At 39.1% G+C, this 16,400-nt stretch overlaps 1 protein-coding gene across 7 annotated transcripts in view; it reads left to right on the top strand.

The window, feature by feature from the left end:
* Window positions 1-16,400, top strand: part of EYA3 (EYA transcriptional coactivator and phosphatase 3) — a 109,917-nt gene that overhangs the window by 59,939 nt on the left and 33,578 nt on the right. For all 7 annotated transcript variants that reach the window (XM_037740718.1, XM_017534739.2, XM_017534732.2 and 4 more), the window contains 3 exons: window positions 9,740-9,822; window positions 11,918-12,101; window positions 14,434-14,573. In XM_037740718.1, coding sequence (XP_037596646.1) covers window positions 9,740-9,822; window positions 11,918-12,101; window positions 14,434-14,573 — 407 coding nt within the window. The remainder of the gene's footprint in view (window positions 1-9,739; window positions 9,823-11,917; window positions 12,102-14,433; window positions 14,574-16,400) is intronic.

Below are 16,400 nucleotides of genomic sequence, written 5' to 3'. Positions count from 1 at the left end.
ACAGGCACGCGCCACCATGCCCAGCTAATGTTTTGTATTTTTAGTAGAGACGGGGTTTCACCATGTTGACCAGGATGGTCTTGATCTCTTGACCTCATGATCCACCCACATCGGCCTCCCAGAGTGCTGGGATTATAGGCGTGAGCCACCGCGCCCAAACCAGGAGGGAGAAACTTGAGAGAATGACTTTGCCTGTCTTCTCCAACTCTCCCTTTCGTTTTTATAGAGTATTTCTCTATGGTGTTTTGTTTTGTTTTGTGACAGTCTTATTCTGTTTGTTGCCTTGCTAGATTGTAGTATCGTGATCACGGCTCACTGCAGCCTTGACCTCCTGGGCTAAAGTGATCCTTTCATTCAGCCTCCCCAGTAGCTGGGACTGCAAGTGCACACCACCACACCCAGCTAATTTTTTCAATTTTTTTTTTTTTTTTTTTTTTTTAGAGGTGGGTTATCACTATATTGCCCAGGCTGGTCTTGAACTTCTGGGCCCAAGCGTCCTTCCACCCCAGGTTTCCAGAGTGTTGAGATTATAGGTGTGAGCCACCACACCTGGCCTAGTATTTCTCTATATTGATAGGCCTTTTGGGTCCAACCACAGGTAAGTTTAGTTGCTAAGTCTCTTCTAATACCTGTTTAGAACTTCCACCTAGGTTGTGAAAGAAGACCAAGGGTTCTCTTATATTAATAACATGCTACTAAAATGTAAAACCACCATTCCTCTGTAGTTATGTCTAGAATTTGAGGAACGTGATAGCTATGCTTGTTTCTCCCTCATAAAACAAGAGGAATCACCTCTTTGGGGTCTGTTAGGACCATTGTTTTAAGAGTCATGAGGCTGGGCATAGTAGCTCATGCTTATAACCACAGCATTTTGGGAGGCCAAAGTCAGCAGATCACCTGAGGTTGGGAGTTCGAGACCAGCCTGACCAACATAGAGAAACCCTTTCTCTACTAAACATAACAAAATTACCTGGGTATGGTGGCGTATACCTGTAATCCCAGCTACTTGGGAGGCTGAGGCAGGAGAATCACTTGAATCTGGAAGGCAGAGGTTGCGGTGAGCTGAGATATGCCAGTGCACTCCAGCCTGGGCAACAAGAACAAGACTCGGTCTTGAAAAAAAAAATTAAATTAAATAGGCCAGGTGAGCTGGCTCTCACCTATAATCCCAGCACTTTGAGAGGTCAAGGCAGGTGGATCATGAAGTCAGGAGTTCAAGACCAGCCCAACCAATATGGTGAAACCCATTCTCTACTAAAAATACAAAAATTAGCCGTGTGTGGTGGTGGGCGCCTATAGTCCCAGCTGCTCAGGAGGCTGAGACGAGAATTGCTTGAACCCCGGAGACAGAGGTTGCAGTGAGCCAAAATGGCACCACTGCACTCCAGTCTGGGTGACAGAGTGAGACGCCATCTCTAAATTAAATAGTGAGACTCCGTCTCTAAATAAATAAATAAATAAATAAATCAGTCATGAAAATATCCCTTAAACTTCATTAATCACTATTCTTATTTGGTCTCTATTAGAACATTTTCTTCTTTCAGATTGGTTAACCTGGTTTCCTTCATTTTGCTATTAAATGATAATTGCAGGTATTTATGAAGTGCTTACTATGCTCTTGACAGTTTTCTAATCAGTGAATAGGTGTTACTCATGTAATCCTCACAACAATCCAATGAGGGAAGTACTGATAACCCCATTTTACAGAGGGGGAACTTGAGGCACAGAAAAGCTAAGTTGCTTATTTATAGTCACAAAATTAGCAAATATTTAAGGCAGGATATTAGCTAGGCATTCTGACCCCATAGCATGAGTATAATATTTATGCTTTTCAGTATAGAGGTCAGGGTATCAGTATCAACTCTCCCATAATTAAGAACCTATACTAACAAATATCTAAATTCACTTATCCTCCCTTTTTCTGGTTAATCTATCGGCACATTTTTTTGTTCATTAGCACAGGGTAGAAATTAAGGCAGAAGTTAACCATTAAGTTATCAATTTTTGCCATTTATTCTGATGAAAAAATTGTTAGAAAAACAGTTGGATAAAATGAAATATGAGTATTATTGGAAGATTGAAATTACTTAAGTTCACCACTATTGATATCACTCTCCTCACTTCTGTTTTTCCCTTTCTTTTTAGCATGGTTAATGAATGTTAGCTGTTGAGGGCTGTTTCTTTACCCAATTTTTTAAGTATTCAAAACAGCAACATTCATTCATTCCACCCCAGGCATTCTCCAATTGACAGCAGCTCATCCTCCCTGGGGTAGTTAGGGAAATTGTCTCAAAAACCTAATCTGTTTCTGGCTTGATTAATCAGAACCTTTTCTTTAGTTTGTACTTCAGTGGTACTATCCATAATGAGAAGAGACTGTCTTTGTATGCTCATAAAAATGTTTTGAATGAGTAGATCTGAATTCTGTGGTATCATCCTTTTCCTAGAGTATCTGGTGACTCTGTGGCCCTGTCTTTGTTCATTTTCTTCAGCTGAGATGTTTTAATTGGTTAAATAATATCAAGTGGCAAAATTAATTTCAGAAATTTCAAAATTAATTTTAATTCAATTTTTATTTTTTTTCTTTGAGATTGAGTCTTCCTCTGTCACCCAGACTGGAGTGCAGTGGCGCAGTCTCGGCTCACTGCAACCTCTGCCTTCTGGGTTCAAGTGATTCTTGTATCTCAGCCTCGCTAGTAGCTGAGATTACAGGCACCCACTACCATGCCCAGCTAGTTTTTGCATTTTTAGTAGAGATGGGGTTTCACCATGTTGGTCAGGCTGGTCGGAAACTTCTGCCCTCAGGTGATCCGCCTGCTTTAGCCTCCCAAAGTGCTGAGATTATAGGCGTGAGCTACTGTACCCAGCCTAATTCAGTCTTCTAATGAATGTCTTTGTACTCTAGTGTCATTGGTAACAATAATAATCTGTCTTTGATATGGAGATTTTTTAAAAAAATTTTACTACCCCAGAACCTAAAGTACAATTAAAAAAAAATTTATTAATAGATTTTTTTTTTTGAGACAGAATCTTGCTGTGTCACCCAGGCTGGAATACAGTGGAGCAAGCTCGGCTCACTGCAAACTCCACTTCCCGAGTTTAAGTGATTCTTCTGCCTCAGCCTCCCGAGTAGCTGGGAATACAGGCACACGACACCATGCCCGGCTAATTTTTGTATTTTTAGTAGAGATGGGGTTTTGCCATGTTGGCCAGGCTGGTTTCAAACTCCTGACCTCAAGTGATCCACCCGCCTCGGCTTCCCAAAGTGCTGGGATTACAAGCGTGAACTACCTCACCTGACCTAGACTTTATTTTTTTATTCATAATTTTAGATTTATGGAAAAATTGAGCAGATAGTACAAAAAGTTCCTATTTATCCCCCCTCCTGCACAGTTTCCCCTGTTACTAACGTCTTAACGTTAGTATATTATACTTGTTACAATTCATGAACCAGTATTAGTATGTTATTATTAACTAAGTCCATAATTTATTTGGATTTCCTGTGTTTTTATATGATGTCCTTGTTCTGTTCCAGGATCCCATCCAGGATACCACATTATATTTAGTTATCTTGTCCCCTTAGGCTCTAGACTTTGTAGTTTCTCAGACTTTTCCTTGCTTTTAATGACCTTGACAGTTTTGAGGAGTACTGGTCTAAGTATATTTTAAGATGCCCCATTCTTAGAATTTGTCTGATGTTTTTCTCATTATTACACTGGGGTTATGGATTTTAAGGAGGAAGGTCACAAAGGTAAGGTGCTGTACAATCATCATTATTTATGACTGTTGAACTGACCTTGATTACCTACTTGCAGTAGTATTTGTCAGTTTTCTCCATAAAGTTACTTTTTCCTCCCTTTCCATACTGTATTCTTTGGATAGAAGTCACTACGTGCAGCCCACACTTAAGGAGTTTTGCTTTCCATCCTTTATGGTAGAATATCTCTCCCCACCCCAGTTAAGCCACAAGAATACGGTAGAATATCTACATAATGTATTTGGAATTCTTCTGTCCAGATTTGTCTCTTCTCCTCAGTTTGTTAATTTATTCAGTCATTTGTTTATGGATTCATAGATATTTAATTTATACTTGGGGTTATAATCCAGTATCACATTATTTATTTTGCTAGTTTGGCCACTGGGAGCTCTTTCAATTGGCTCCTATGCCTTTTGACATACATACTCTCATTTTTTTGGTTTTTGGTTGTTTTTCTTCCCCAGCACTTCCTTAACTTCCTGGTACTACAAGATGCCCCAGGCTCATCTTTTATATTACCTATTCAAGTCCTATTATCAACCACTTTTTTTAAGGAGACCTGGTTCCTTTTACTGGAAAGAATGGTATTAGAAACCAAGACCTGGGCTTCCAGCCTGGGCAACATGGCAAAACCCCATCTCTTCAAAAAATACAAAAATTAGTCAAGTGTGGTGTGGTGCATGCCTGTAGTCCCAGTTACTTGGGAGACAGAGGTGGGAGGATCACCTGAGCCTTAGGAGGTAGAGACTGCAGTGAGCTGTGATCGTACCACTGAACTCCAGCCTGGGTGACAGAGTGAGACCCTGTCTCAAAAAAAAGATCTGGGCTTGAGGGGTGCTAATTGCTACTGGGGTGTCAGGTGACATTTCTTCTAGGCTTTCTCAGCTAACAGAGCAAAGAAATATATGTGTGTATACTAACGCATGTAAATACATATCTATAAATATTTCTTTATGTAGTAATCTGTATCTGTGTTAAGTTAAACATGAGTTCTTACTGATTTCTTGAGCCTTGATCATTCTAAACTCTGTCCCTTGTTGATCTGTAAATCTCCACTCCAACAATAAGAATCTTTTATTAGGAAATTTTTATTATTTTGATTTACTAAGCTCCTTGTGGGGAGCAGTGCTTGCACATAGTAGGTACTCAATAAATATTTGCTAAATAAATGATTACGTGAATGAATGACCCACTTAGTCAATCAGTTTTAACTTAAAATATGTACAGTTTCTACTGGATCAAGAATTGTCAGTAATGTTCACAACTGAGAGTAAGAGAGTACCGAGAGTAAGTTTTAGGAACCCACCTAACTGTTAGCCTCTAGCAAAAAATAATGATTTTAGGCTGGGCATGGTTACTCACGCCTGCAATCCCAGTACTTTGGAAGGCTGAGGTGGGTGGATCACTTGAGGTCAGGAGTTTGACACCAGCCTGACCAACATGCTAAAAAAAACCTCTTTATATTAAAAATACAAAAATTAGCTGGGTGTGGTGGTAGCCACCTATAATCCCAGCTACTCTGGGAGGCTGAGGCACAAGAATTGCCTGGACCTGAGAGGCAGAGGTTGCAGTGATTTGAAATCACGCCACTGCACTCCAGCCTAGGCGACAGAGTGAGACTTCATCTCAGAAAAAAATAGAAAAAGAAAATAATGATTTTGCCCTTCACACTTAGTGCACACAAGATTGATGTGTATGAATCCCACAAATATTGATTGACCATCACCTGCTGTATCCCAGGTGCTTTGCTAGATGCTGGAGTTCATAAGATAGCAAGATTCTGCCTTTATGGATCTTACAGACTAGTGGTGGAAGGGAAGAAAACAAGCAAGCAAATAAATAACATTTTGATAAGTGCTCTGAAAAAAAAATTGATCGTTATGATTAGGAAAACAGAAAAGGTCTTAGTTTTAATAAACAGGTGAAAGAGACCCTCTTTGAGGAAGTGAGTCATGCTGAGGAGCCATCATGCTGAGAGGGCAAGAGCGATGGAGAGAACAATCCAGGCAGAGAGAACAATATTGCAAAAGTCCTCAAATGATAACAGGCTTGTCTGGTTTTGAGTAACTCAAAGAACGCCAGTGTGAGCAAAGGAGGTGGAGTGACATGATATAAAATTAGAGAGGTAGGTAAAAATGAAATCGTGCACAAACTTTTATGTGCCATTAATGCATGAATGAACCTTTTAACTTTGTAGTGCTCTCACTTAGTGCAGCTGTGCCACTTAGCATTCTGTAACCATGGTCTTCTGTTCAAAGCTGTATCTGTATATTGACTATATTAGGCAGACATCTACTGGGGTCTGGTTCTCAAAAGTGGTGTCTTTCAAGTTTTTGCAGCTCTGTTGTCAAAACAGGAGTGAGGGCTGTCCAAAAACAGTTGGCCATGCCATTAGCATTTGGAGAGCTAGCAGCCTTTACATATATAATAATAGGAGCTACCACTTGAGTTTTATTTGATTCTCTAAATTTGTGGTTTTTGTTGAATAGTTAATTGTTGCTGCTTTTGTTTTTAAACCTGCAACTGAATATTGTTTTTGTACACACACACACATACACACACACACACACACACAATCTGTACTTTAAAAAAAATGCCTGGCTTTTTAGTCATAGCTCAATGTGTGGTAGGGCAGGCAGTGGTTGTGTACATTTTTAGGTGAGTTTGCCTTGGGTTCTATGGTGGTTACAAGAGCCTAAAAAATATTTAATTATTGACTAACTTCCCTCACTAGAAACTCCTTGAAGGCCAGGACTTTGTCTTACTATCTTATCCTTCAGCAGCTGGAGTGGTTTCTATGCACATAGTTGACCCTGATATACTTACTGGTTTGCTGAATGAATGAGTGGCACATGTTAGAAATAATTTGGCTTAGTTGAAGAAAAAAGTGTTATTAAGCCCTATGAACTTTCTGGGTCACCAGACCAAGATCCCCTATAATACAAGCCAACTACTGCTTGGAGAAATTTGTGATTTCAGTATAGTACTTATTATAAACTCAGAGTTATCAACTAGCTAATCAAGCCATTAAACTTTCTAGCAGGGATATAATAAGAGTGTATGGCCAGTTGTTTGTAAGTTCTACTATTTTACCTCCAGTCCAATTCATCAAGTGGTTTGAAAATTGTTAAATTTCTAAAGCCACCCTATCATTCAGAGTACATTTTCCCTCATGTACATAGAGATCAGATATGACTGAGTTGTACCTCCAACCAGTATTAAGTATGGAGAAGTGGTCAGGAGCAGTGGCTCATGCCTGTAATCCCAGCACTTTGAGAGGCCTAGGTGGGTGGATCACCTGAGGTCAGGAGTTCAAGACCAGCCTGACCAACATGGTGAAACCCGTCACTACTAAAAAAAATACAAAAAGCTGGGCTTGGTGGTGCATGCCTGTAATCCCACCTACTTGGGAGACTGAGGCAGGAGAATTATTGAACCCGGGAGGTGGAGGTTACAGTGAGCTGAGATTGCACCATTGCACTCCAGCCTGTGCAACAAAAGCGATACTCCATTCAAAACAAAAAAAAAAAAGAAAAGAAAAAGAAAGAATTAAGTTATGGAGAAGGACAGAATTAAAGATCAATAGGTGAAAAAGAGAAAATGCCAGGACCAGGGCCAGAAGAAAATTGAACTAAAAATGGACTTGCTGGGGAAGATAAATTTAAAAGATCAAATCAATTCTTTATTTTCTTTCCCATCTTAAATCACCTATGTTCAGTCTGTTTTATTGCAGGCCTGCCTAGGATAATGTACTGATAACAGAATCTGGAAACTATTCAAAATTTTTTCCCTACAAGAATGATTAAAACAATTTACAAAGTCAGTTACTTTGTGTATTGTCATGTTGTGGTGCTTCCTTTTAGGAAAAAGGGTGGGTTAAGCCACAGTAGAAAAGAAGGTGAATATTGGTTGAAAGAAAATACCATCTGTAAAGTTATAAAACCTATTTCATTTATTTGTTAATGTTTAAGAAAGGAAGCCCTTAAGAGTCTTTTAGTTTCCCCTGGAGCAAAGAGTACTATAGAAAATAAAGTTACTCTGGATAGTTAGGAAATTTGTTTTTGTTTTTGTTTTTAATTTATTTTTTGACAGAGTCTGACTCTGTTGCCCAGGCTGGAGTGCAGTGGCTCGATCTCAGCTCATGCAACCTCCGCCTCCCAAGTTCAAGTGATTATCCTGCCTCAGCCTCCTGCATAGCTGGGATTACAGGCAATGCACCATCACACCTGGTTAATTTTTGTATTTTTAATAGACAGGGTATTTCACCATGTTGGCCAGGCTGGTCTCAAACTCGTGACCTCAGGTGATTCACCCACCTTGTCCTCCCAAAGTGCTGGGATTACAGGCATAAGCCACCATGCCTGGCCATAGTTAGGAAATTTGAACCCTAGCTTAGCTACTGACTCTGAGGAAGAAGCACTGGATGAAGAATTGGGAGATACAAGTTGTCATCTTGGTTATCTTCCATTAGCTTTGCTGCTGTGGACAAGTTATTTCAACTCTTCTTTGTCTTAGGTTCTTCATCTTAATGCTGGGGTTGCAGCAATAACTGTAACTGACCTTACTCTCTTCTAGACTGTCTTCTAAGTAGAGTGTCCTTAGGGAAAGGGATGAAAATTCTCTGATTTTGACCAGAGCACTTAAGTTTCTGTTGCATTTGTTCTCCTGCCCTGTTCTCAGTGGAAGTTTTCTTACTAATTTTCACTCTGGAGGACTTGTTGTTAATGCAGCAGGTAGTCAGTTAGTCAGGTCTACCTGATGGTGAACCCATATGGTGTGTGTATCTGCAATAGGAACTATGTCTAAGTGTATTTATGATAAGTGAAGATGAGGAGTTTAAGAACAGTACTGATAATACCAGTTATGTTGTTCACCTGAGAAGTCATTGTGTCAATGCTAGTCACTGATGTTTTGATTAAAACCTTAGTGGAATGAATCTATGATAGAAGGGGTATAAAACAAATTACTTGTCTTTATTATTTTATATGCATGGAAATGAGCATTTCTTTCTTTCTTTTTTTTTTTTTGAGACAGTCTTGCTCCCAGGCTGGAGTGCAGTAGTGTGGTCTTGCCTCACTGAATGCTCCACTTCCTGAGTTCTTGTGATTCTCGTGCCTCAGCCTCCTGAGTAACTGGGATTACAGGCCCATGCTCACCATACCCAGCTAATTTTTATATTTTTAGTAGAGATGGGGTTGCACCATGTTGGCAAGGCTGGTCTCAAACTTCTGGCCTCAAACAATCTGCCTGCCTCCGCCTCCCAAAATACTGGGATTACAAACATGAGCCACCACACCTGGCCCCAAATTACTTAAGACAGCCCAAGTAGCATATAAGGTACATTTTTACCTGACTACAATAATATTTAATATTTTCTGAGTTTTTCCAGGCTCATTGCCAAAGTCTCTAAATGCCACATCATTGTGTTTATTGATCCACATTAGAAACCCATTATTTGAGTAGAGAACTCAAGAAGCAATCTAAATGCTTTTGGAATTTGGAGGACCAGTTCTTTTTCTCAAGTAATTATGTTGTATTAAGAAAGGCATAACTTGGGGCAAGTGACAGTAAACAATTCACAGTGTAAGATTTATCAGAGCTCTACTGCTTTACAGTATGCCACATTGCAGGTGAGTCGTTTTTCAGCCTCTGGAGAAGATGGACTGGAGGAATTGGATTTAGCTCTAATTTCATTGGTATTATTAGTATGAGCTGTGAATTGTATATATATGTCCTTTTAGGCCTTTAGAAAGAAGAATTGAAGACTAAAGTTGAAACAGAAAGATGTTTGAAGTGTTTGTTTTTAACCAAGTGTAAATTGAGCTACTCCTTGTTTTGCTAAAAAGCAAAACAAGTATATGTTTCCTTTGCCAATGTTGTTTATCTCCTTGTAAATCTGTTCACTTAAGACACATCTATTTTCAGTTTCTTCTGACTTTTTACATAATATCTTTATATCTTTTAACCCCATCAATCCTCTAGCTTCAAGCACAAATGCCAGCCTGATATCTACTTCTTCTGCAATTGCCAATATTCCAGCAGCAGTAGCCAGCATCTCAAACCAGGTATGGTGCTACTTTTGTTCATTCTGTTTGATAAAGTTCATCTAGCATGCTTCTTCTTTCCATGGTCAGTTTGCCTATTTAAGAAACAACCAGGAAGAGTATGGGCTGTGGAGACCTTTTTCTGGATACCCTCAGAACTCGGACCCTGGATGGCATCTTAGACTACCATCTAGTTTCTCTTGTTCCTCTGCTGAGTCTCTCTAGAATATGGTTATGTCTGTTCCTTTACTATGTTTGTCTTCACTTAATACTCTGCCCTTACTAGAATGTAAGCTACATGAAGGTAGGGATTTTTTTTTCTATTCTGTTCGTTTACATATTGCCAGAGTATAGAAAAACGTCTGCCATTACATCAAATGCACTTGATAAATATTTGTGGAATGAAGAACTCATTCTCTGTGAATTTTTTGAGGTCTATTCTTGATCGCTGTTATATTAACTCTTTATGCTTAGGAGATCACTGGTAACACCTTCAGTGTTCTAGAGTTTTTGATTTTTGTTATTTTGTTGTTTTCTCTACAGCAATTATCACCACCGTCTCCTTGGATCTTTTCCTGGCTACAGTTAACATTACTATTCTGGTTCTTTTTTTAGTATTTTACTGTTTTTGCCTTTTTTTTTTTTTTTGAGATGTCTCTCTCATTCTGTCGCCCAGGCTAGAGTGCAGTGGTGCCATCTCAGCTCACTGAAACCTCTGCCTCTCAGGTTCAGCTAATTTTTATATTTTTAGTAGAGACAGGGTTTCACATGCAGGCCAGGCTGGTCTCGAACTCCTGACTTCAAGTGATCCTCCCGCCTTGGCTCCCAAAGTGCTAGGATTACAGGTGTGAGCCACCATGCCCAGCCGTGTTTATTCTTTTAGTCCACAAATATTTATTGAGTTCCCATCTGTGTACCTGTTATTTTTCTAAGGACTGTCTCTTTCCCTTTCATAGCTTTTCTTTTTGATCCTGTCTTTGAACGTGGACGATCTCTATTTAGTTACTCCACATGTTAATTAATTCATCCACAGGAATGTTTAACCACATAATGTCCATCTACTATCGCTAAAATGAAGATTCTAATCCTCCCTCATGACATTTACAGGCTTCCAACTGATTATGACTTTTTTTTTCTTTAATGTCTTGCTGTTTCCCTAAATTCACCATATCTAAAATCAGACTTTTATTCCAGCCCCTTTTCTGTCTCTTTGTCCTCCAGAAGTAAAACCACTTTTCTCTATGGCTTTTTAATTCTTGTCAGTGACACTACATTTTTCTTAATAAACATGGGCCTAAAATCAGACCAGACATCTTTCATTATTTTTCTCACAACCTTACCCAATCTGTTCATTTCTCAAATTCTTTGAGAATAATTTCTTTTCCTTTTTGCTATCATCTTCCATGTTTTGGTATTTTCCCCTTTGATCTTGGATTACCATGGTTAATTGCTCATTTCATTTCCAGAGTGTGGTGGCTCACGCCTGTAATCCCAGTGCTTTGGGAGGCCAGCGTGGGCGGATCATGAGGTCAGGAGATGGAGACCAGCCTGGCCAAGCCAACGTGGTGAAACTCCATCTCTAATAAAAATGCAAAAAAATTAGCCAGGCATAGTGGCGCACACCTGTAGTCCCAGCTACTGGGGAGGCTGAGGCAGAAGAATAGCTTGAACCTGAGAGGAAGAGGTTGCATGAGCTGAAGTCATGCTACTGCACACAAGCCTGGGCGACAGAGCAAGACTCCATCTCAAAAAAAAAAAAGAGTAGAATGTTTCCTTCAAATTCTGTTTAAAAATTTTGTACATAAAATTGGGGGAAGAGGCTGTTGGAGTAGAAAAAGGGACATCATGTATATGTTTATGAAAATACAGAGGATCCTTTGCTCTCAGTAGTCTCCTTATCCAAAGACTGCTCCTGGGATATCTCTTGACTTTTAGGTTTCCACAGAATGCATTTTGAAAATCATTGATTTAGATTGGACACTGTCAGATAGGTAAATGAGAAGTCAAATTAATGTTTCAGGAAAATAATTATGAATAACAGGGAGAAGAAAGTGTCTTGTGTTGAGATTAATGTATGCTATACGAGTCTTGTTTTCTTATTTCCTTTGGCCTGCAGGATTATCCCACCTATACTATTCTTGGTCAGAATCAGTACCAGGCCTGCTACCCTAGCTCCAACTTTGGAGTCACAGGTCAGACTAACAGTGATGCCGAGGGCACCACATTAGCAGCGACCACATACCAGTCGGAGAAGCCTAGTGTCATGGTGCCTGCACCTGCAGCACAGAGACTTTCCTCTGGTAAGCACTGCAGCTCTGAAAACTTTGGCTTATGGTCACTTCATTCAACAGGTACTTTTAGGCAATGGTAAGCATAGTTTTGCTCTGGCTTAAGTCATTGTTACCATACTGTTGGCATTCCCTCTCAAGTGAGGAGTATTTAAATATTGGAAGCAGGCTATGGGTAGGCTGAATGTATACCTGATGCTGAGAACAGAACAGAAAAGTATCAAGAACTAAAAGACCATTTCTGATTCTTACTCTGCCATGTAGCTTTAACCCACTTGTCACCGGGAGCTTCAGCATGTTGTAATATTTTGTAAAAGTTGAAGGACTCCAGTTTTAGTCTGTGCAGGTTTTGAACTGCTGCTAAGGCCTCAGAGCCATAGTTCTTTCTATGTCCTGGATCCCTTTAAGATTCTGAGAAAAGCATGGTCCTTTTCTCTCAGAGAAATACATAAAATTTAACCTACAATTTCAGGAGGTTCACAGCTCTGAAGTGTAACAATGAGTTACAATGTCCAACTTAAAAACCTTTGACATAAAAGCTTAGACACATTTAATACACACACACACACACACACACACACACACACACACATACACACACACACAGTTTTTATTTATCTCTATATTTAATGAAAATTTGGTTGTTAGCGGCTGGGCACGGTAGCTCACGCCTGTAATCCCAACACTTTGGGAGGCCAAGGCAGGTGGATCATGAGGTCAGGGGATCGAGACCATCTTGGCCAACATGGTGAAACCCCATCTCTACTAAAAATACAAAAATTAGCTGAGTGTGGTGGTGCGTACGTGTAGTGCCAGCTACTCAGGGGGCTGAGGCAGAAGAATCACTTGAACCTAGGAGGCGGAGGCTGCAGTGAGCTAAGATTGTACCACAGTGCTCCAGCCTGGGCAACAGAGTGAGTCTCTGTCTCAAAAAAAAAAAAAAAAAAAATTTGGTTGTTGGTTTTCCCACCATGTAGCTCATTGAGGAAAGTGCTGTTTATCATTGGCACTGATGCATGTTTAGAAACAGTGCGATGTAACAAGTGAGCAGTTTTCTATGCGGTTCACCCTACCAGTCTGATAAGTGGACATACAGATGGTTGCTAGTGTTGATTGAAAACTAAGTTTTTAAAGTCATTTTTCTAAATACCTTTGTTTTTCATAACAATTTTAACTTTTAAATAATGGAGAATTTCAAACAAAGAGAAAAGTTGCAAGGCTAATGTGATGAATACATACATATCCATCATTCATCTTCAACAATTATCAACTTATGGGCAATTTTGTTTTAGCTATACATATCTAGTTCCCTCCCCAGATTCCAGGCATTGTTCTCTAAAAGGTGAATAGGTACTCGTCAACTTAACCACAATGGCATTATCCCATCTTTAAAAGTTCAATACTAATAATGTCTTAATTTTTTAATATCATCAAGTACCAAAATGTATTTCTATTTCTAGCTTTCTCACAAGTGTTATGTTTTGTTTCCCTTTTTGTTTAATCAGGATTCAAGCCATTCCACAGTATATACATATTTCAAAACAATGTAAAGTGTATACAGTTTTTATCTCATTAGTAAATAGAAATAATAAATAAATTGAAAATTTGAGGGTGGGGAAATTAGGATTTAAATAAGGCCCAGAAATTGTGATTGGTAGTTATGGGTATTTTGATTTCTCTTTTAACCTATAAATCTCCCATCTCTTTTTCTCCCCCTCTTGTTTGTTGAAGAAACTGGAGAGTTTATCCCATACTGTTTCCCAGTCTGAATTTTAACAGTTATATCCTCATAACGTGGTTTAATGTGTCCTGCTGCCTTCTCTATTTTATTGTGAATTGGTGAATGAACAGTTGTTTTCATCTGGAGATTGGCAATGTGTGGAAACATTTTTGGTTGTTACACTAGGTAGGGGCGTGCTACTGGCATCTAGTGGGTAGATGCTAAGGATACTACTTAACCAAACATCCTACAATGCACGAGACATCCCTCCACAACAATTAATTATCTAGTCCAAAGTGTCAGTTATGCCAAGGTCAGAAACTCCGATCTAGAAGTTTGACCATGAAGATTCAGGTTCAGCTTTTTCTTGGCAAAACAACATGATTGATATTTTCTTCCATCATGGGGGAAGCATATAAAGTCTGGTTATAATTTCCGACGTTAGCCAGTGCTGATGCTCAATGCCTAGATGTACATTTCCTAATTTCTTATGTAAGGTTTAGCTTTGTAACCTTTATCCCTGCATTATGACTCACAAGGACAGAGAGTCTGCTAACCCTCTTCCTGCTCTGATTCTTACAGCCTGTGACTACTGACAACATATATCTCACTTTTCCTTTCCAGGAGACCCTTCTACAAGCCCATCTTTGTCCCAGACTACAACAAATAAAGATGCTGATGATCAGTCCAGGAAAAACATGACTAGCAAGAACCGGGGCAAAAGGAAAGCTGATGCCACTTCTTCCCAAGACAGTGAATTAGAAGTATGAGAATAAACCCATTTGAGTTGCCTGCTTTGTTTTTTCCCACTTCTTAAGTTTATCAAGCATGTTTTTGAAGCTCACAGAGATAATGTGGACTATGTTGTGTGCCCCTTAATTCCTGAAGAGAATAAACTGAATTGGCCAAGTGAAAAGAAAAATGTAAAAACAAACAAACAAACAAATTATTCTGTATATTCCAGAGGAAAACAGAAACAATTCATTATATTCAGAAAATAGAGGGAGTTACAAGTAATGTCACACTATTCTCTATTTAAAATTTTAAAAGGTTTAGGTGCGGTGGCTCACACCTCTAAATCCCAGCACTTTGGGAGGCTAAGGTGGGAGGATTGCTTGAGGCCAGGAGTTTGAGACTAGCCTAGGCAACATAGTGAGACCTCATCTCTTAAAAAAAAAAAAACAACAAAAATTAGCCACACACCTGTAGTCCCACCTACTTGGGAAGATCACTTGAGCCTGGCAGGTTGAGGCTGCAGTGAGGTATGATCAGGCCACTGCACTCCAGCCTGGGCAACAGCGTGAGACTCTGTCTCAAAAAGAAAAGAGGAAAAGAAAATTAAAAGGAAAAGGACTAGAGTGCTTTTAGCCAAGTTTCTGTAAGACACAAACAGATCTGGTAACTTATTAATGAGACTGGCACTGATTTATTCTGTGGTATAGTACTATTTGAGTTTATTATGGACATACATTTGACTTCATTATTAAAGACCAGAAGGACTTGTAGAGTACTAAAAATGGAGTTTTTGTATTATCTTTTTGTTTTCTATTTTTCTATAGTGCTGTTATTTAATGAGGGGAAATATATGTTTAACAGTGAGTCCATTGATAAGACATAGGTTAACTGAGGCTGTATTTGAAGCCTCTCTTCCCCTTTTGTCAGAGGTTTGGAGTGAAGAAGAAAAATAAATTTCTGATATATTTCTTAGGAAAAACTGAGAACTCATTTTTTAATTGTCTAAAATATACATAAAATTACCATTTTAGCCATTTTTAAGTATACAATTTAGTGCTATTATGCATTCATAATATTGTATAACATCACCACTGTATATTTCTAGAACTTTTTCATGATTCCAAATGAAAACTCTATACCCATTAAGCAATAACTCCCCATTCTCCCCTTCTTCTAACCTCTGGTGACCTCTATTCTGCTTTCTGTCTGTGACTTTGCCTATTCCAGATATCTCATATAAGTGGAATCATAGAAAATTTGTCCTTTTGTGCCAGACATTTCATTTACCATATGTTTTTATGGTTCGTCCATGTTGTAGCACATATGAGAATTTCATTTTTTTTAATGTCTGAATATTTTATTTATTTATTTTTTTGAGACGTAGTCTAGCTCTGTCGCCAGGCTGAAGTTCAGTGGCGCGATCTTGGCTTACCGCAATCTCCACCTCCCAGGTTCAAGCGATTCTCCTGCCTCAGCCTCCCAAATAGCTGGAATTACAGGCACATGCCACCACACTAGCTAATTTTTGTTATTTTTAGTAGAGACAGGGTTTTACCTTGTCTGCCCAGATGGTCTCGATCTCCTGACCTTGTGATCTACCCACCTCAGCCTCCCAAATTGTTGGGATTACAGGCATGAGCCACCACGCCTGGCCTGAATATTTTATTATATGTATATACCATATTTTTCCACTGTGGCTGCATGGTTTTATACTCTCACCAGCAATATATAAAGGTTCCAGTTTGTCCACATCCTCACCAAGACTCACTATTTCCTGTTTTTTTGATAATAGCTATTCTAATAGATATGAAGTGGTATCTTATTGTGTTTTTTTGTTTTTTTGTGTTTTTTTTTTT

This window comes from Cebus imitator, unplaced genomic scaffold (assembly GCF_001604975.1).
Source record: "Cebus imitator isolate Cc_AM_T3 unplaced genomic scaffold, Cebus_imitator-1.0 Scaffold87, whole genome shotgun sequence".
Lineage (NCBI taxonomy): Eukaryota > Metazoa > Chordata > Mammalia > Primates > Cebidae > Cebus > Cebus imitator.
This window is presented reverse-complemented; position numbering and strand designations above follow the sequence as displayed.